Here is a 20418-nt window from a genome sequence, read left to right as displayed (position 1 = left end):
AATCATTAGCCTGGGAACGTCCTGTGCTAACTTGGCAATGAGCTGAGCTACAGCATGTTTCTCAACCTCGGCAACTAACCTGTTGACTTCAACTTCCAGAACATGGTGGGGAAAGAGCTCCAAGCTGGAAACTAGGAGATTGAGAGTTCTCGTCCCGCCTTAGGCATGAAAGCCGGCTGGGTGAGTTCGGGCCAGTTAAATTTCAGTTAAATGCGCAGACAAAAACACCTGGCAGGGAAACCACTTTGAGGGGGGAGCCAGGGCCCAGCAAGAGTCTCCCCTTTTCTCTGGAAAGCTTCAAGGGACCCTCTTCCACTTCACGGTTCTAGCAAGCAGGAGGCTGGGCCCTTGAATGTGGGTTCGAAAAAGGACTGCAATTAAACCAAAAGACACAACAAGCTGTCAGTGCTCAAATTTAATAGTCTATTCTGATTGCATCAAGGAGGGCACCTGCATGCGAGGTGGAGGAAACTTGGCTTTGGGGTACAAACAAGGCACTTGGGAGTCTTATGGCTACGGTTCGCGCTCTGCCACCCCCATCAGCAACTTTTCAAGGTTCATTTCAGTTGATTCGGGTCGCTTCCCAATTCGCAGTTAATGTCTCTCTGATCTGTTTCCCAACAACCTGCTTTCTTGCAGCTGTCACTGAACACAAAGAGAAACTGCACCTGGGCAGATCTGGCTCCATGGGAATCCGTGTGGTCCACGATAGAGTAGATCTTGGCAAGAGACTAGTGGACTTTGACAAGTGTGGTTTAGGAGGCACTCGTGCACCCATTTCCCAGGTCCTCCTTCCCCTGGTTGTTCCAGGTGCCTCTTCTCAACCTTCATCAGAGAGGAGTTGGATGCCCGACCGGTCTCTTCCGTAGTGAGCCAAGGGGCAGATGCCCTCCATTTAAGCCAGACCCTGGACCTAAGGGGTGGCACCTCTTCTTCAGAGGCCTCTGTAGCAGTCCTCCCCTTCAGCCTCGATAGGCCTTTAGCAGCTGCCCCGCAATCACCAACCTCTGGATTTCGCTGGTTCCCTCATAGATCTCTGTGATGCGGGCATCTCGGTAGTGGCGCTCGGCCGGCATTTCTGTCACGTAGCCCATGCCGCCAAGGATCTGGATCGCCTGGAAGAAAAGCATCGGTTCTGGCACGGGTGGAATGGAGGCCATCTCCCAGTCATTTAATCCCCAGGTTTTGCCAGGATCTTCTGCCCTTACAAGACAGAAACGCAACTCTCCTGCTGCTGCTGGTTGGCCATTCAACCTTTCCTGAAGGATCAGAGCTTCTGGAACTTACCTGGTGGGAGATGAAAGTCGCTGCCTCGGATGCCGACAGCTTGGCCATGGCTGCTTCCTAGGGAGAGAAAATAGAGAAGTTACCTGGCACAGCCCTCCCTAGGAGGCTCAGGGTACATGTATGACATGTGTGTCACCGGTAACATGCCAGGCCTCTGGAAGCTGTGTGAGAGGCTTCCAAAAATTCATGCAACTTCCTCTTTTTTCTGGCAGGGGGAAATGGGGGTGTGTGTGGCTGTGACATGCCAGCAGAGTCAAGACAGGCATTTTCTGAATTTTCGATACGCCAAGCTCAAACAGTATCACTGGCCAAGGGGAATCTGCTGCTTATGGCTTGGCTTTCTTGCAGGGCTTGTGAATCCCAGCAACATCCAGGAGGCCTTTACACCAAGCAGCAGCTTCAGGGCCCAGTACAGGTGCCCCCACCCAATTGACAACTATTAATGAGCCTCGGTGGCACAGTGCTGTCTGCAATTTAGCAGTTTAAATCTCACCAGGCTCAAGGTTGACTCAGCCTTCCGTTCTTCTGAGGTGGGTAAAATGAGGACCCAGAATGTTGGGGGCCATAGGATGACTCTGTAAACCGCTCAGAGATGGGTGGAAAGCACTTTGAAGCGCTGTATAAGTCTAAGGGCTATTTCTATTAAGAAATTCTTGAGATCCTTCTTATTCCTTTTCATAATCTTGTAAAATGTTGGCATTCTCCTGGGATGCTATGTTAAAGATGCCACACTCCTGCTAAAGAAGCTAATTATGATGCCCTTTCAAAAGACTATAAGCGCTCGGGGGCCATTTTCTAGGCCGTTCAGAGGATGCTCCAGTTGGTAAAGATGGAGATTACCTTTGTGTAGGGCTTTCCATTATCACTCAAGGCGGCTGCTCTCCAGGTCAGCAGACGAGCCCCCTCCAGTGCCACCGCCATGTCAGCCATCTTAAACTAGACACAGAACACCCCGAGGGGGGGAGGTGTTACCACTAAGCCACGGGAGTCTAATCCGGCATTATTTCTGGTTAGGAGGCCACCCACTCTTAGCTGAAGGGAAGACGGTGCCTCAGTGCTGCCAATGAGCGGCCCTTGCAAGGCCCCTGGATGGGGCAGGGGATTCGCCATGAATGGGGTGGGGGGAAGGTCACATGTGAACAGTATAGGGCAGAGGTGGGCCACTATGGCCATTTTATGACCTGCGGACTTCAACTCCCAGAATCCCTGGCTGGTTCAAGAATTCTGGGAATTGAAGTCTATAGGTGGTAAAGTGGCCATAGTTGCCTCCCCCATTAGAGAGTCCTCAACTTACAACCTTTCGTTTGGGGGTTTATTTAAAGTTATAACAGCGCTGAAAATAGTGACTTGTGATCAGTTTTCACACTTATGACCATCGCAGCATCCCCTTGGTCACGTGATCAAAATTCAGACACTTGGCAACTGACTCGTATTTAAGACGGTTGCAGTGTCCCCGGGGTGTGTGTTTGTGTGTCGTGTGATCCCTTTTTGCAAGCAAGGAATCTGGGGAAGCCAGATTCACTTAACAGCTGGGTTAATGTGCAGTGATTCACTTAACAACTGTGGAGACAAAACTCACTTAACAGCTGTCTCGCTTAGCAACAGAAGTGTTGGGCTCAACTGTAGTTGTAGATCGAGGACTATAGGGTCTCCTGCTTAAGCAGGGGGTTGGACTAGAAGGCCACCAAGGTCCCTTCCTCCTCTCTTATTCTGCATTCTTCAGCCCCAGCCTCCAGTGGGACGTGGGCTGGAGCCCCAAATTGGGCAGGGGGAGGCCTGTATTTTCTCATTTGGGCCCCAGAAGCGCCTTTAATCACCTCCCTGACATGATGAGCATCTTCTGTGCCTCCAAAAGAGAAGCCCTTGAAGGAGAGCTGGGCAGCAAGAAGAGCGGGAAAGCAGCCCCCCCCCCCATCCCCATACCTGAATGGCCTGCAGCTTGGTGATGGGGTGGCCAAACGCCAGTCTCTTCTCCGCGTAATCCACGGCACAATCCAGAGCCGCCTGGGCGATTCCCAAGGCCTGGCAAGCGATTCCAATCCGGCCAGAGTCCAAGGTTTGCTGAGAAGACGAGGCGATGGGAGAGGGGCGATGGGAGAGGGGTCTGGGAGAGGGGGGGGCCCTTCGCCCTCCCCTGCTCCACTCACCATGGCGATCTTGAAGCCCATGCCCTGCGTGCCTAGCAGGTTCTCCTTGGGGATGCGGCAGTCTTCGAAAATGAGGTTGGCAGTAGAGGAAGCCCTGATGCCAAGCTTGTCCTCCTTCTTCCCCAGCGAGAGGCCCGGGCACGGCATGGGCACAAGGAAGGCGCTGATGCCCTGCAACAGACAGCAGCCTTTCCCGGGGGCTCTCCAGAAGCCCCAAAGCCACGGCTGACTTTTCGTGCCCAGCAGGACTTGGGAAAGGGGGGAAGGGAGGACGCAGCTTCCCCTCCTCCCAAGGGAGCCCTCGAGGAAAGTCACCTGCTCTGCTTCTGAACCCAGACCCCCCCTCCCCCCATGCCCTTTGTCCAGCAGCAGCCATCACTGGGGAGGTTGTCCCAAAGATCAGGACCTCCGATTCCCCCCACCACCTTCACAGCTTCCTTTGGACACCTGTGGTCTCCTCTTTCTTTTCTCAGCCAGGTTCCTCGCCCCTCTGGAGATGTTTCCCAGGGTCCTTTCTCCCTACACAGAGACCAGCCGAGGCTGGAACCTACCTTGTGCTTCAGGGCTCTGTCTGTGGTGGCGAACACCACGGTGGCCGAGGCCTCCCAGGCGTTGGTGATCCAGGCCTTGGTGCCGTTCAACACCCACTCGTCCCCAACCAGCTGAGCAACCGTGGATGCAGCACCAGCATCGCTGCCGTTTCCTTGGCAAGAAAAAGACCGTCTACAGCCAAGAGGCGCTATGGCTGCTGCTGGGCCACATGCATTGGGTGGGCGGGGGGGGAGAGAATGCTGCCTTTTGCTCTTCTACAGCAAGCACTGCCTGGCTGGCTGCACTAGGTAGACAGTGCCCTGTGTCAGACCTGCTCCAATCTGATCCCTTAGGAAAGAAAGACCCTCGACTCCCATTTGGTTAAAGCAAAGGATTCTTTTACTAAAGGTGTTGGCTGCAGTAAAGTCAGGCTAGCTCTGATGTTTCCCACGCTCAAAAGATACAAGAAGGTTTGCCCGCAGCCTACCCATCCCACCCCCCCGAACAGTCCATTTCCAGCCAATCAGAGCTCACCAAAGTGCTTTGAGAATGCTGAGATATTTTGGGGTAATCCACCTATTTTCTCAGGGCGCCTGGCCTTAGGAAGCTGTTACAAACTGGATCTGGGCTTCATCACCTGTCATTCCCACCCCACTCCCGATTCCCATTCATGGACACACACAGCTTTCTTGCCCTTCCATCCTCCCCCCCCCCCACCAGTGTTTCATGGCAGGATGCCTGGGAGGCGTCAAGCCGAACCAGAAGAGCTGACACTGCATTTCTCGGGCATTGACCCTGTGGAACTTCCACCTTGCTCAGTAGTCGCTTTGGCAGGCAGCCACAGAGGGGACGGTGTGTCAGCAGCATCTGAACTGCAGGGGGCTTGTGGGGCACAGCCTCCCCAGGGAGCCCCTTACTCTCTGCTAAGCAACTATGCGAAGGCAGGACGTGGCTAAATGCTAAAAAACATGCAGAAGAAATTGGGGAGAAATTATGCAAAGCAGAAGTAACACCCGGCAGGGAGCTTCCAGTCCTGGCTCTCTTCATTGCCATCGATGATTTTTCTAGAAGTTTCTGCTCAGTCGAGCAAAGCGGAGCCACCGAGGGGTAGTTTAGAGCCATGTCAGGGCACAACGGATGCCCAGGTGGCAAAGCTGCTGCTGTGCTTTCTGAAGGTTTCTAATTGCAAAGGCAAGAATTTGGGGTGGGGGAGGCCCAGCCCCATCTGCAAAGCCACATCCAGGGACTCTTTGCAGCCTCCATTCCTCTCCATTGTATAACACCCTACAGACATATATGCAAGCTTCCCTGTACAGGTAGTCCTCGACTTACAACCGTTCATTTAGTGTGTTACAACAGCACTGAAAAAAGTGACTTATGACCATTTTTCACACTTATGATCGTTGCAGCATCTCCATCGTCACATGATCAAAATTTGGATGCTTGGCAACTGGCTCGTACTTATGACGGTTGCAGTGTTCCGGGGTCACGAGATCCCCTTTGGCGACCTTCTGAAAAGCAAAGTCAATGAGGAAGCCGGATTCACTTAACAACCGTGCAGTGATTCGCGTAACAACTGTGGCAAGAAAGGTTGTAAAATGGGGCAAAACTCGCTCAACAACTGTCTTGCTTAGCAATGGAAATTTTGGGGTCATTTATGGTCGTAAGTTGAGGATTATCTGCAGAATTTAAAACAGGGGTATCAAACTCAAGGCCTGGGGCTGGATCCGGCCCATGTGGCCGGCCTGGAAACAGCAAAGGACCAGACTGTGGTGCCTCTGCCGATGAAAATGGAGCTCGGGGGGTGGGGGTTGCCCCCCCCCCCCCGTTTTCAGCTGCACAGCCTCCTGCAGCCCTCTGCCAGAGGAAATGGACATGGGGGGGGGAGAGGGGGCGTAACGCTTCCCTGAGCTCAGTTTTCACTGGCAGAGGACTATCAAAACAAAACCAAAGCAGAAATGTTTCCCCTTTTGCATTTGAGCATCCAAGAAGGGACAGGAAAGGATGAAGGGAAAGAGGAAAGACAAAGAAGAAGAAGAAAAGATGGGAAGAGAGCAAGGAAGGAAAAATAAGGAAAGAGGGGAAGGAAGAAGAAAGGAGAATGAAGAGGGAAGGAAAAAGAAGAAAAGGAAGGAGATTATAATGAGAGTGGGGGAGGGTCTTAGGGAAGTCCTGCCTTAGCATGTGCCTCCCACACGTCCCATGTCACAGCCACCATGGCCACGCCCCCCCCCCCCAGCCCTCTGAAGTCAAACAACCCTCATGCAGCCCTCAATGAAATCGAGTTTGACACCCCTGATCTAAAACGAAAGGGCTGCCAGGGGGCAACTCCCAAGCACCCACCTTACCTGGTTCACTTAGGGCAAAGCACCCCACTTTCTCCCCACTGGTGAAAGGAGGGATCCACTTCTGTTTCTGCTCTTCAGACCCAAACTTCAAAACTGGCCCTAGATACAGCGACTCAAGAAACAAAAGGTTCCCTGTAAATCTCCTTTGGGGACCCCCCACCTCTGACCATCCGGGGAGCAGGCGTGGCCCCTCCAGGCAGGGCAGTGCCACTGGGGTCGGGGTGGGGGGGTCGGCGAAGGGGCCGCCGGTGGGACCTACATTGTTGACACTCATGATGACACCGGTGGAGGCGCAGCCGCGGCTGATCTCCTCCGTGGCGACGGCGTAGGCCAAACAATCCAAGCCGGCTCCTCTGTATTTTTCGGGCACAGCCATTGCTAGAAGGCCAAGCGCCCCCATTTTCTTAATCTAGACATGGGAGGAATGAGGTTACGAAAGGGACTTGATGGTGTTTGGCCCCAGGGGGAAAACCCAGCAAAGCAATTTAGCTTTGAGTGTCGATCAAATTAGTGGCAGTTGCCGATGCCACCAACCAATCCAGGATCTGCCCTCAAGCTAGAACATTTGTGCCCGGGCTGAGCAACTCTGCCAACGTTATGACCTGTGGACTTCAACTCCCAGAATTCCTGAGCCAGCCATGCTGGGAGTTGAAGTCTACTGGTTGTAAAAGGGACACAGCTGCTCAACCCTGATTTATGCCCTTCGTTGCTTCTCAAAATGGCACAGGTCAGAACAATTTAAGTTCAACAAGGAAGCGCCAGGCAAACACAAATCGGTGCAAAAGACGTTGAGGTGGCACACCTGCCGTAGCTTAAGGGACAGAAAACAGGAAATGGTGGCTGGAGAGCCTCCTTCTCCTGCAAAGAATCTGCGTTTCTCACTTCAGAAATGAAAGGGGGCCTCCTGCACCTCGTGGTTAAAGGGTTGGCAATGCCAGGAGGGGAGGCAGCGTCGCCCAGCCCAGGTGGGAATCCCGTGCTGGAGGGGCCAAGATGCCCCACCTGCCTTGAAAAATGGAAGGAAGTTCGTCCACAGGAAGCAAATAAACGTGAAATGCAGGTAGTCCTTGACTTACGACCACAACGGTGCTCAAAATCTCCATTGCTAAGTGAGTTTGGCCCTGTTTTACCACCTTTCTTGCCACAGTTCTTAACTCCTGCAATTGTCAAGTTAGTTGTTCAGTGAATCTGGTTTCCCCGTTGACTTTGCTGGTCAGAAGGTCCAGCAAAGGGGATCCCGGAGGTGCTTTTTGGCCGGGATCTTTCCCGTCAAAAAGCAGAAAGTCCAGTTGCTTCTTGGAAAAAGCACCTTTGGGGCAGCCGCGATTGGATGGCTGAGAAGCTCCAAGATCCAAAGGGGATCACGGGACCCCGAGACCCCCCCCCCAAGCCTCCACACTTTCAGTGCCGTTGCCACTTGGTCACTCAACGAATGGTCATAAATCGAGGACTACCTGGAAGGGATTCCGAGGCGGCTCCGGCCGGTCCTGCAGGGGCGCTGGACCTTTGGGAGGGCCAGGAGCCCCTTTGCAAAGCCCCCCCCCAACCCCCGCTTGGCTGCTGGGACCTGCTCGGCGGGGAAGCGGTGGTGGCGGTCGAAGGTTGCGGCGAGGGGCGCCAACTCCTTGGCGGCGAAGTCCCGGCAGGTCTCCCGCAGCATCCGGTGCGTCTCGGGCAGCCCCGCGTGGAGCAGCCGCGCTGCAGGAGGAAGAGGGGGAGGAGGGGGAGGGGGCTCAGCCGGCCGCCCACCCCAGACCCGCCCGCCCGCCCGCCGCCCCTGCCAGGTCGGCCGCCCCCGGGCGGGAAGCGCTGGGCGTCCCCGGAGCAGCCGGAGGGTCCCTCCCCGAAGCCCCGCCGACCTCCGCGGGCACCAAGGACGCCCCGACGCCCCGCCGAGGCCACCAGCGCCGCCATCGCCTCCGTCGACGCCCACCGGAGGGCGGGGCTGGGCGGGCGCTGCGGGTCCGCCTGGGCGGGGCCTCCCCTCGCCCCTCCCCCTCGCGGAGGGGGGCGGGGCCGCTGGGAGCCCCGCGGGAGGAGACGTGGGGGGGGGAGGGGGGTCCCTCTTCCTTGGACTTCGCCTCCCGGGCCTCTCCCGCCTCCGCCCAACGACCCTCCTTTGGCCCCCGGATGGAGCGCCGGAGGGGGATGATTTGCTTGCGAGAAAGCGGGGAGGGGGACGCACCCCGGGTTAATGGCCGGTTTCTTCTCTGGCTCCTCCGTTAAACGAAGCTTCTAGGCCTGAATATAAGACAGGTGTCAGAATCAGGTACCCCGGAAGTGGAGAATCTGCTCTGGGCCGTTTGTCTTTTTTTTTCTTTTTAATTCGATTTATATGCCGCCCTTCTCCGGAGACTCCGGGCGTCAAGCAGTAGCCTTCATACTTTGTATGTATATTTTTTACAAAGTCAGCTTATTGCCCCCACAAACCGGGTCCTCAATTTACCTACCTTAGAAAGGATGGAAGGCTGAGTCAACCTCTGCAAAAGATTTGGTCACAAAACGAGGATGCGACTTCTAAGTTCCAAACTTGTCCCAAGAATTCAATGAGACCAACCGAGGAGGCCCTCTAAGTCTTGCCATGTCCTTCTGCACTTCTGGCTGATGTAGAGCAAGAGTTCTTGGCCTGCATGAAGGCTGCCATAATATCCTCCACCTCCTGCTTTTCTCTCCTTTTCCCTCTTTTGCAATAATCACAGAGTTGAAAAAGTGCTGCTTCTATCAGGGCAACCTGGTCCACCCAATTATGGGACGGAGCAGACTGCTTCCCTTTCGCCTTTCAGCCCCAATCCAGGAGCCCTGGCAGGCGGTCGCTTTCACGAGAAACTATTTTGTATGTACTGACATTTCTTTATTTCTTTGTCAGTAAGTATAAATTTCAGAGAGTTGAAAGTGGCCACAGAGGCCAGCAAAATGAGCACATCCAATCTCTCGGTCTGCAGAGAAATCCAATTTTACTACTCCCCAAGGATTTCAGAAGTCTTTCTCAGTCAGAATAGAGTTGGAAGGGACCTTGGAGGTCTTCTAGTCCACCCCCCTGCTCAAGCAGGACAACTTATACCATCTCAGAGAAGTGGCTGCCCAGTTCTCTTCTTAAAAACCTCCAGTGATGGAGCGCCCACAACTTCTGGAGGCAAGTTGTTCCACTGGTTAATTGTCCTGTTAGGAAATTACTTAGTTCTACATTGCTTCTCTCCTTGATTCCATTTATTGCTTCTTGTTTTGCCTTCAGGTACTTTGGAGAATAAGTTGACCCTCCCTCTTCTTTGTGGCAGCCCCTCAAATATTGGAAGACGCTATCATGTCACCCCATCCTTCTTTTCTCTAGACTAGACCTACCCGATTCCTGCAACCCTTCATGTTTTAGCCTCCAGCCTCATCATCTTTGTTGCTTTCTTCTGCACTCACTTTGCAGTGTCTCAACATCTTTTATATTATGGTGACCAAACCTGGATACAGTATTCCGAGTGTGGCCTTCCTAAGGCTTTATAAAGTGGGGCTAATACTTCACATTGTCTTGATTCTATCCGTTAATGCAGCCTCGGGTCGCATTGGCTTTTTTGGCTGCCACCATACACTACTAACTCATGTTTAAGTGATTGTCCGCTGGGACTCCAAGGTCCCTCTCAGTTTTCTAGCCGGGTTTCTTGTACCTTTGGTTTTTCTTGCCCAGGGGTAAAACGTTGCTTTTCTCCACATTAAATTTCCTTTTGTTGGATAGGGCCCATTGTTCAAGTCTGTGAAGTCTGTGGGGTGTTGACTATTCCTGCCAGTTAAGTATCATTTACAAATTTGATGAGTTCCCATGCCATTCCCTCATCCAAGTCATTAATGAAGCTATTGAGTACTGGGCCTAAGACAAAATCTTGTGGTACCTCACTGCTTACTTCCCTCCATGTAGATGTAGTACCATTAAGGACGACTTGTTGAGTAGGGTTTGTCAGCCAGTAACAAATCCATCTGGGGGTGATGCTGTCTATCCCACATTTTTCTAGCTTACCAAGAAATACATTGTGGTCTACTTTGTCAAATGCCTTGAAGTCTACTATGTACACAGCATTTCACTGGTCTACTAATTTAGTCACTTTGTCGAAGAATGAAATAAGTTGGGCTTGGCATGATCTCTTTTCAACAAACCTGACATAGTGCTGACTACGTTATAATTATCTACTTATAGGAGCATTATTAACCGCTACAGAAAAAGGCTCCTCCCCCAATTTATGTGGGATGCTGACATCCTCCAATGTTCTTCTGATGTGTCCTCTTAGGCCCCCTTTTTTAAGTAAATTCACAATCTGAATGTACAGAATTCATGCCCACGTTATGACACAACACCAGGTTGGAATGTACGTTTTTTTTAATTACTATTGCTTCAGACAAAATAACGCTTTATACAAACAAGTCGGCTAAATTACTGCAGATCAAGGAGATATAAAAATGATAGCATGATGGAGCAGATACTATTATGGAAATCACTTGGGGGGGCACTTTTGGAACTTCTGCCATTCTCTATGGAAAAATATCTCAGCAAAAAATTAGAAAAACTAGCGACCATCCTGTGCACTTCACACTTGCCACACTAAGATTCTGTGGGGAGGGGCAGCCCCTTTCATGGATAAACTCTCATGAAGCGCCACTGGCCAATTCAAAGCCACAAGATCGGGTTGGGGGGCATGTGTGGGTGTGGGGGGGCTTTTGGCCACAGTGCTCAATCTTCTCCCGCCCTGGGAAAATTCATTGCACTGTTGCTCTAAATAACCATCTCAGAAGATCATTGCATACGGAATTCCAGAACATCCGTAGTTTGAGCCTGCAGATCAGTTCACATAACTGGAAACGGACAGAGATGCATGTGTGCGTGCTTGACCCACACACAGCGGTCGTGGCCAAGCTGCTGCTCCTAAGCAGTACTCAGGTGGGGCATGCTCCAGACAGGATGGCTACCAGTGGCCACAAAGGTGGCCACGGCTGCTGCCGATTGCCGAGAGGTCTCCCCAGAGCAGTCTTTGCTTTTAAGGGTGGGGGTGGGGGGAATGAGCCTAAAGGGGAGCCCCCCTTTTGCTTTTCTCCTGAGCTGGCTGGAGGAAACGAAACCCTCTCAATTTCATGCCCCTTTTCCAGCCACCCACTTACCTAGGTCACTAGTCCCCCTGCAGTGCTCCGGCCAAAAGGGAGGCCTGCATTTCTAATCACATCCTGCTTTGGAAGGGCAGCCCCACTCTGCATGCCCCCTTGGTCAGCATGGCAGAAACACCCCAACCCCCAAACTGATCCCTGCATGCCCAACGGGAGTGGCAGAAACGCAGCCCTTGCAGAGCAGAACAGCTCCAGGAGAGAACGGATGAGGGCCTAAGGACAGCTGTTGTCCAGGGCTCCAGAGGATGCACTTGGGGCGTCTGGCAATTCCCTCTTGCCCAGTGAAGCACCCCATTTTTTTCACACACGTACCCAATTTCCCTCCTATTGCTGGGCAGTCAGTGGCAAGGAAGGCACAGAGGAAAAATGGCAGGGAGGGTGGGTTATTGCGAACGGCCCCTGCTTTGGGGTCAGCCCTTCCAAGGCTTCCAGGTCAGAGGAGCTGCCTGGGGACTCCGTGCAGCAGAGGGTAGTTCCAAAGGCACCTGGGTTTAACCGTGAAGGATCGGGAAAAGAAAGCCCTTGGAGAAAGGCACTTTGCCAGAGAGAGCCGGGGAAGCGTCGACCCACCATTCTCACCACCAGCCCTTCCCCAGACGACCATGAGAACTTACCCCTTAAAAGAACCGGAACTGAGTCCTGCACCCGAAGCTCCTTTGTTGGGGGCAGTTAAACCTCCCCCCAACTAAGAGGTTTAAACGTTGCTCGTTTTGGACTTCTCCGTTGCTCCCTGGAGCCTCCCTCCCTTTGGAGACTGACTGCCATGGGGTGCCCCACCTCCCTCCAGAGAGACTCCAGCCCTTCTGCCAAAGCAGCGCCTGTAGCGGCTTGCCAGAGAGCCCAGCCAGATGGCGGAGTCAATTCTCACCTGCAGCCTTTGCCAGCCTTTTCTCAGCCAGAAGCAAGGCAATATTGAGAGGGGAGGAGGGGAGGAGAAAGACTAGGATGGCCCCCACCTCCCCAGTGAGAATTGCTAGGTAGTAGAAGCCACGGAGTCACCTTCTGCTCTTCTGGCTAGGGGCACATCTTTACCATACAGGCCAGACCTTTAGTGGTGGCTGTTGCTCAAACAGGCCCAGAACAAGACAAAGTTCTGCCCTCCCCCAGGAGCCCCCTCCAGGCCCCTCCGACTCCAAAGACAGAGAAACAACCCTGACAAACGGGAACATCAGCTCAGGTGCAAAGCAGGCCACAAGGCCCAGCACCTGCCCAGCTCTCTGAGCTGCGGGATGCGTTAGGAAGGGGATTCTAGCCAAGCTTGGTCCATTGGGAGGGCCAGTGCTGGGCTTGTCACCAGACCAGGATGCCAATGGAAGCCATGATGGAGCAAAGCATCAACGGCCCAGAGAATTCCTTTACTGTCCCAGAGGAGACCCCTCCCGCTTGGCATGCTGCTTCTTGAGCCTCGCGGGAAGGAGGGGCAGGACCAGGCTGCCTCTGGCCCACGCAATGTCCGCAGGCGATGCTGGAATGGCTACTGCCCGCCATTGTAGGCGTAATCGGCCTTGTTGTGCATGATCAGCTTGTTGTCCACAAAGTAGAAGCTGTCTGAGCGAGTCTCGTAGGGGTTCTCGACCATCAAGCGTACTGCAGGGGCAAAAGAGAGGGAGGAGGGTCAGCCACAGCCCAGAAACAGCCACTGGCACCGACCCTGCAGTGCAGGTAGCGTCCACTCCACAAAGCAGCCTGAAACACTCTGGGGAGCAGGAAGCAGAGAAAGAATTTGTGGGTTTCAGAGAAATTAAAGTAAAACCGTTTATCTTCTGTCTCCCTCAAAACATTGACAGTGGGGTCCATAACGGCACCAAAGCAGATCACTATGGATGAATCATCCAAAGGGCAGAATGTTCTGACTGCTGCCGAGGAATCCGGTGCTGAGAGGGAGCCTTTTACGGAAGACTCCCTGCTTGGCCCGTGGGACTCATCTGGTTCAAAGCCTCCCACCCGTGGACCGTTCACCCGACCAGGCCCAAGAGGTACTTACTGAGGTCCTCTGACAGCTGAGGAAACTCGTATATGTGCTCACAAGTGTTCCTGCTGCAGGGGATGCAGAAGCCAAAATCAAAGTCAAAGTTCTTCAGAAGACGGTCTCTGAAGTAATGCCTCTCGATCATACGGAAGTTGGAGACGGGCTTGTCTCCCACGGTGAACTCCACCCTGCAGGGAGAGAAAAGGGCGAGATAAACCCACAGCTGGACAATCAAACTGGTCTCCTCCCACGTGGCAACTCTGGAGTCCTGCCCTAGAGACGGCCCTGAAGCCACTGAGGCAGCGTGAGCACCCTTGAGGGGCCCAGTTGTCCCTTGACACGATCCTGCCTGCATCACCACCAGTCTTTCTCCCCTGGTTGTAAAGAAGGGCTGACCTAGGAAGGGGATTCAACTCTGAATTCAAATTAGCAGAAAGAATAATAAGAAAAAAGAATAAACACAACAGACCTGCCTCAAGCAACATATATTCTTCTTTTGATTTGTACAAACTGCAAAATTCCAGACTTGGGTTTTGAAAATCTCTTTCTTTCTTTCTCTTTTACGTGCTCATTTAGAAGTGCTGAACTTGCTTTTCACCACGCCCGGTTGTGATTTTGTGGCTGGTGCTGAGCACAGCAACCACAGCAGCCCCACAGTCTCGCCCATCCCGAGCTTCTGCCCAGACTCACGTTGCCCCAACGGTCCGTAGGCGCAGGAAGGCCGGAGTGAACTGATAGCGAACAAAGCGTCCGGCGCTGCTGTCCACCTCCCCAAGGTCACACTCGTAGTCCTCTTGCTCTGTTAGGAATGAACAGTTATAGAAAATTCAGCAGGTCGGCTCTGTGGGGCTTCTCATTGGCCTGCCCTTCTGGAAGTGGGGCCACTCCAGGAAGCCCCCGCAGCCATCGCCTGCCCTTCCAGGTCTCGGCCTTCGGGGGCTGCCTCTGCAATACGGCCAAAATCAAGGTCGGGAACAGGAACTGTGGAACGAGCAACCGAGGCAGCTTTGCTGGACCAAGCTAACAAAGCTAAACATGACTTGGCTTAGATGGGTGAACTGTTGGGACAGATGCCTTTGTGGGGCACCTGGAATAACAGACGGAACCCATATTTAGACAGAAAAGTCCCAAGGAAACAGATCGTCCCAAGAGTGATGACAGACGAAGAGGAAGCAAAGATTTAGGGATTGTGAAACCACCATCTAATTATACTTGGAAACAAAACATCCTTCTTGGCATTTTTAACCATTAGTTGGGTCTTGCGATTCAGAACGGACCACGTTACTTTACACCAAAAGTAACTTACCTAAAATTGAAGGTTTGGCAATTTCAAACAGCACTGTCCCAGTCTCCAGGTCCCGGATTTTAAACTTGGTGAAGTCGATATTGTAGATGTTGTCTTCGGGTCGGCAAAGGTAATCTGGAAGAGAGGAAAGCAGAAGTGATGCTGAAATGCAATGGAGAGGCTGCCTGGCCCAGCCCACCAAAAGGGCCTTTGCATTCAGGGCAAGGAAGCGAGTTTCCAACCACAGCAGACAATACTAGGAAGTCTCTCCCAAGATTCCTGATCAATTCTGTGGCCAAGAGAGGCACCCGGTTAAAGGAGAAGAATCAGTGGAAGGATGTAAGACACAGACCTACTGTATGCAAGCACTACGGCAGGGATTCTACACCTAAAAAACTTTGCATTTAGAACCGAGCAACAAAATTATCAAGCTTGCTAATGGCACCAAATTATTTAGCCAAGACAGGAGAAAAGTGAAAGTACAGTTACAACCAGTCAAGAGAGAATTAACACAAGCAGCCTACCTAAATCTAAGTAAGTGCAACCTAGCTCATATCAGGACAAAAAGGGCCTAATTTTAAGTACAAAGAATTGTAGATCATAATCTACTTTATCTGACTTTATTTTTAGTAGTCTTGTAATGGAAGAAAAAAGAGAGAAATGGTAAACAGGGGACATGTAAGCCAAACTCATGACATAAAAGTCAGGGCAAACACTTTTATACCCTTGTGACTTTGTAAAGATCGCCAGTCCTACATACCAGCTAAATCTGCTAACTACTGTTTATAGATTTAGGATCCTCGGTTTTATGACCATTCAAAGTTGCAATAGATCTGAAAAAAATGAATTGCAACTGGTCCTTGCACTTAGGACTGACAAAGTGTCTCCAGGGTCCATAATCGTGTGATTCACTCAATGGCCATGGCAAAGAAAGATCATAAAATCAGGGACAACTGACTTAACAACTGATGTCCTTGTGATTCTTGTCAGCTGACATAGTCATTGGATCTTTCCTAAGCAGCAGCTACTGTTTAGGAAGCATCCAATGAATATCTGTTCTTTCTTCTCCAATTTTATATTTATTTATTTACAGGGCTTGTAGGGCCACCTAGCTCATGCAGTGATTTTAGGCATAAAAATCAAACAAACAAATAAATAAAACCAAATGTAAAAACAGAAGTCCCCCCCTCCCCAGGCATCCGACCACACAACCCCCCCAGCTCAACCCCAATCCTAGCCCAATGCTGAGAGAAGAGCCAGGCTGTCACGGCCCTCCAGAAAACTAAGCAGCTTCAGGTCTCTCAACTCTCAGCTTGGAGGCTATTCGAAAGGGCCACGACGATAACAGTGAAACTATGTTGTGGCAGTTGTCCCAAAGCTGCTTCCAAAGCCCACAGAAAAAGTTCTGCCAGAGGAGAAGCCTCTCTTGCACTTAAAAAAGCCGGAGTGGCTGAGCTCACTGGATTGGTGACACCTGATACAAATGATCACATCATGGAGCGGAATTTAAAATTTCCCTGTTCTAGCAGGGAATGCAAGAAACTGCTACTCAGCCAAATGGTCCATTTAATAACATTTCCATTCTGGGCCCAATCCTGTAGTGGTCTCCCTAGCAATTCCACAAGGGTCCTTTTTGGTGACATCACCTTGCAAGATGATATTATGGGTAGACATTGTTGAGGTGGGGCTAGTCAGAACCTCACTGCCCTCAACACCGACAAGACGGAATAAGAGAATAAGGGACTTGGAAGGGACCTTGGAGGTCTTCTAGTCCAACCCCTGTTCAAGCAGGAGACCCTATGCCATTTCAGACAAGTGGCTGTCCAGTGTCTTCTTAACAACTTTCAGTGATGGAGCACCTGCAACTTCTGAAGGCAAGTCATTCCACCGATTAATTGTTCTCACGGTCAGGGAATTTCTTAGTTCACTGCTTCTTGGTTTGCGTTCAAGTGCTTTGGAGAATAAGTTGACCTCCTTCCTCTTCTTTGTGGCAGCCCCTCAAATATTGGAAGATGCTACTTCTGGAGGCAAGTCATTCCACTGATTACCGTAACTGTTCTTGCTGTCAGGAAATGTCTCTCCTTGATTCGTTTCCATCCATTCCTTCTTGTCCTACTTTCAGGTGCTCTGGAGAATAGACTGACCTCCTTCCTCTTCTTTGTGGTAGCCCCTCAAATGTTGACAATCCAGATGTACATACAAAATCAGGGAATCTTCATGCAGCTGTCTACCTGCTTGTTGAGGGCACAATTACTTCGACTAGCAATGAAGCATGTGCAGCAGCATCAAAGGTTGGTGGTGCTCATTAACAACCTTTTCATGTTCAATCGTGTGAATAACACCGAGATCAAAAATAGTATGAATCTCAGACAGACCACAACGATGAAAGGAACACAGACCTATGGCAATGACTTCTTAAAGATTTAAGGTTTCAACATGTGCCATAAAAAAGGTACAAGTGCTGTGGCCAAGACTGTGCACTTCTGCTTCAAAGCCTGAAGAGAGTTGGTCATCTCCAGGCCGTGTCTTGGCACACTGTCTTCCATGATCTTGTTGAGACGCCTTTTTGGTTTCTGTGGAGACTACACAAAGGTTGTGTACAGAATCAAGCAGACCCTCCCGCTAAGTCGAAAGGGTGATGCAGATGCCGCTTCCGGTGCACTGATGTGATGAATGGAGGGATGATGCCCATTCAGCCGTCTTGGTTCATGCCACAGGTTGTAGCACCCCATGAGTACGAGAACCTTTCTGAGGAAGCAGACTGAAAGAGCAAGATGCAGGTGCCAGTGGCATTCCGTGCCATGCAGTGCAACAACACCTGTGCCATACCATAAACCGCCTCTCTCTCATGGGATTTGAGAATCTTTGTTTTGGATGTGCACAAGGAGTCCAAATATTTGAAGATGACGACTACCGGCACGTCAGACTTTGATGCCACTTTGTTGGCTAACACAACTACCTATGGTGCCCTGGTTAGTGGCAAGCTAATCTACCTTGAATCTGATGGGAACAAATTCAACAGTGTATTGACTGAAGGAAGTTTTGTCCCTTCCCCCCTTTAGAGCTCAACCATTTTTGGCTCACGAGTTGCCAAAATGGATCAGAATGAGCAGCAAAATGAAACAAAATACATTGCCTTTGGTGTAACATTAAGCAATTTGGGGTGGGTGGTTGAAGAGGAGACACAACTACCGAAAGCTGCAAGGGATGCCACTGAAGTTACTCTCTGCCAACTTCAAAATGAATCTGGCCTGCCGCAGCCATCTTTTCGTTTCTCATCTTGCCACATTATACGGGGAGAGGAGGAGGAAGCTTGGAATGTCGGACCAGATAATAACAACCAAGCCTCCCATGGGAACCAAGGCCATCTCAACAGGTGTCGGCCAGAGACTGGAAGGAGTTACCAAGGAGACGCCAGAACACTTAATTGGACAATGTGATCTGTAACATGGGAAGGGAATATCTATTCTTTAATTATTCCAAAACTGTGGGAAACAAGAGTTGGTTTTGTTTTCATGGGTGCCGAAATGGTGTAGTCAATAAAACAGTTCTTTGCGAAAGCTGTCCGTCTCGGAGTGCTGAAGGGTTGGGTTCATCAGTCGGGATCTTGACACTCCTGTGGCCAACTCTCTGGAACTGACAAGTTTGGGTTCAGCAGACGGCCTACATCATGAAGAGGCCGAGGGGTGCTGGAACAGAACTGAAGCTGAGCAAGATCCAGCCGAAGCGGATGAGCCAGGAGGGCAGCAACCTTGCGACCAACCTTAGTGCAATGGGTGCCCTGACGGGGCATCGGCCAGGTTCATGCAGGACGAACAAAGCAAACCATGCTGCCCAAATCCATTTCAAACGATGCCACTGTGAGTCTGGAGCACAAGGGTGAGGGACCCTCCGTTCTGGGTTGCAGCTAGAGGAGGGGGCTCCAACCTGGGCAACTTACTAAAGCAGAGTTTCTCAACCTTGGCCATTTGAAGACGCGTTGCTGGCTGGGGAATTCTGGGAGTTCAAGTCCACACGTCTTCAAACGGCCAAGGTTGAGAAACTCTGTAGGAAGGCTTCCCCAGCATGGCTGCCAGGGGAATTCTGGGAGTTCCAGGATTAAAGCAGCCACGGTTGGAGACCCCTCCCCTTGAGTGTGAGATTGGGGGGGGGCTCTATCTTTCCAAAAAGTGCTGAGTATCTGGGAGGTCAAGAGGGCAACCAGGGAGCTCCTGCATTCCGGGGGGGGGGGAACGTGGGTGCCCAAAAGGCCTAGGAGGCAAAGATGGGGGGGCTGACCCTGTGGGTGCCCCCCCCCGAAAGGCGCCGGGGGCTCCGTGCCTAGGAGCTTCCTTTCCCCCCCCCGCTCTTTCTGCGGAGCCCAAAGCCCCCCCGTGCCTTCACGCCTGGCGGGGGGGGGGAGAGCCGGCGGGGGGGGCGAAAGGAGCGGGGGGGGTCTTTCCAAGAGGCTCCGCCCCTTCGACCCCCCCCCTCAAAGGACCGGACTGCCCGGCGGCCTATTTCGCAGCCGAGGAGGCCCCGGGCGAAGGGAAGCGGCTACTCACGCTCCGTGACGCGGCCGAGTCCCAGGACGTGCTCGGGCCGCACCGCCTCGAGCGCCAGCAGCTCCGCCTCCGTCCTGGGAGGCGGCAGGGCGGCCCGCGGAGGAGGCGCGGCGGCATTGGCAGCCCCCGAGCTCCTCTGCCCGCGCAGGCGACTCAGCGCCCCGCCGGGCCCGGCCGCGGCCACCCTGGGCTTCGAGCCGCTCATCGCCGGGCCGGCCCCGCCGCCGCCGCCGCTGCTGCCAAGATGGCCGCCGCCTCTGCCTCGGCCCCGCCGGTCGCCATGGCAGCCGGGGGGCGGGGCGGGGCGCGCGGCCTAACAAGGGGAGGGCGCCGCCCCTGGAAACGGGCGGGCGGGCACGTGGCCACGCCCCCTTCTCGCGCCTCTCCCGCCGGGCGGCTCCTCCGGGGCGGTCAGAGGACGACCGAGGCGGCCTCCAGCGGCCCGTCGCTTCGGGAGGCGGCTCCACTGAGGAAACCCTGAACGCCTCCAGTGGGAGAAAAAAAAAAAAAAAGGCCCAGTTGCCTTTCGGAAAAAGAACCGCCCACTCCCAGAGTTCCCCCTCCCCCCTCCCGCGTGGTGGCCGGAGAATTCTGGGAGTTGAAGTCCACACAACTTTCAAAGTTGAGGCTGTCCTAAAGTGGATCCGATAGCACAGCGGTTCTCAACCTTCCTAATTCCTTTAATACAGTTCTTCATGTTGTGGTGACCCCCAACCATAAAATTATTCCTAAAACCATTGAAAATATGTGTTTTCCGATGGTCTTAGGCGACCCCTGTGAAAGGGTCGTTCAACCCCCAAAGGGGTCCCGACCCACAGGTGGAGAACCACTGCCATAGCAGAATTTGGCAGAAAGCAGAGGAGTTAAAACACGCCTGACTAGAAGAGGGAGGGAATCATTTTTTAAACCTTCAAGCCTGTTTTTTGCACACAGCAACAGCACTTAGGCTGCTCTACAGCCCTCTCTCAGCCTCCTGCCCCCAACCATCTCGCCTCCCCACTTGACCCACCTCGGAAGGACGGGAGGCTGAAGGACAAGCAAGCTTAAGGCCTACCGGAGGCAACAATGTAACTGCCAGCTTGGGAAGGATTCTTTGTTGTGGTTCCAGGATTTTAAGTTAGGCACGAGTTAGAGAGTTTCGAGCTGAGTCCGTCATCTTTCCACTTAAAAA

General features: G+C 52.5%; 2 protein-coding genes across 2 annotated transcripts; both read right to left on the bottom strand.

Moving 5' to 3' along the window:
* Nucleotides 1–400: 400 nt before the first annotated feature.
* ACADS (acyl-CoA dehydrogenase short chain) lies at nt 401–8415 on the bottom strand. Its single transcript, XM_034438478.2, has 10 exons — nt 8173–8415; nt 7881–8011; nt 6573–6722; nt 6314–6425; nt 3986–4137; nt 3435–3605; nt 3211–3348; nt 2128–2223; nt 1288–1344; nt 401–1115 (listed from the first exon to the last, which is right to left on the bottom strand). Exons 1-10 carry the CDS (start codon nt 8225–8227, stop codon nt 963–965), a joined length of 1215 nt encoding a protein of 404 aa, XP_034294369.2. The 5' UTR covers nt 8228–8415; the 3' UTR covers nt 401–962.
* Nucleotides 8416–10652: 2237 nt separating this feature from the next.
* Nucleotides 10653–19737, bottom strand: UNC119B (unc-119 lipid binding chaperone B). Its single transcript, XM_034438477.3, has 5 exons — nt 19248–19737; nt 14725–14838; nt 14109–14217; nt 13434–13606; nt 10653–13036 (listed from the first exon to the last, which is right to left on the bottom strand). The coding sequence occupies exons 1-5, from the start codon at nt 19450–19452 to the stop codon at nt 12924–12926; spliced, it is 714 nt and encodes a 237-aa protein (XP_034294368.1). The 5' UTR covers nt 19453–19737; the 3' UTR covers nt 10653–12923.
* Nucleotides 19738–20418: the final 681 nt, after the last annotated feature.

This window comes from Pantherophis guttatus, chromosome 17, assembly GCF_059756535.1.
Source record: "Pantherophis guttatus breed Tessera chromosome 17, ASM5975653v1, whole genome shotgun sequence".
Lineage (NCBI taxonomy): Eukaryota > Metazoa > Chordata > Lepidosauria > Squamata > Colubridae > Pantherophis > Pantherophis guttatus.
This window is presented reverse-complemented; position numbering and strand designations above follow the sequence as displayed.

Excerpts from the sequence above, each read along its gene's own strand:
- ACADS (XM_034438478.2), bottom strand. The coding sequence starts at position 8,227 with ATGGCGGCGCTGGTGGCCTCGGCGGGGCGTCGGGGCGTCCTTGGTGCC. Across the intron at positions 4,138-6,313 it reads CTTTGCCCTAAGTGAACCAG|GAAACGGCAGCGATGCTGGT; the intron begins GTAAGGTGGGTG and ends TTTCTTGCCAAG. Across the intron at positions 3,349-3,434 it reads TGGGCTTCAAGATCGCCATG|CAAACCTTGGACTCTGGCCG; the intron begins GTGAGTGGAGCA and ends TCGTCTTCTCAG.
- UNC119B (XM_034438477.3), bottom strand. The coding sequence starts at position 19,452 with ATGAGCGGCTCGAAGCCCAGGGTGGCCGCGGCCGGGCCCGGCGGGGCG. Across the intron at positions 14,839-19,247 it reads ACTCGGCCGCGTCACGGAGC|ATTACCTTTGCCGACCCGAA; the intron begins GTGAGTAGCCGC and ends CCTCTCTTCCAG. Across the intron at positions 13,037-13,433 it reads TCAGCTGTCAGAGGACCTCA|TACGCTTGATGGTCGAGAAC; the intron begins GTAAGTACCTCT and ends TTGCCCCTGCAG.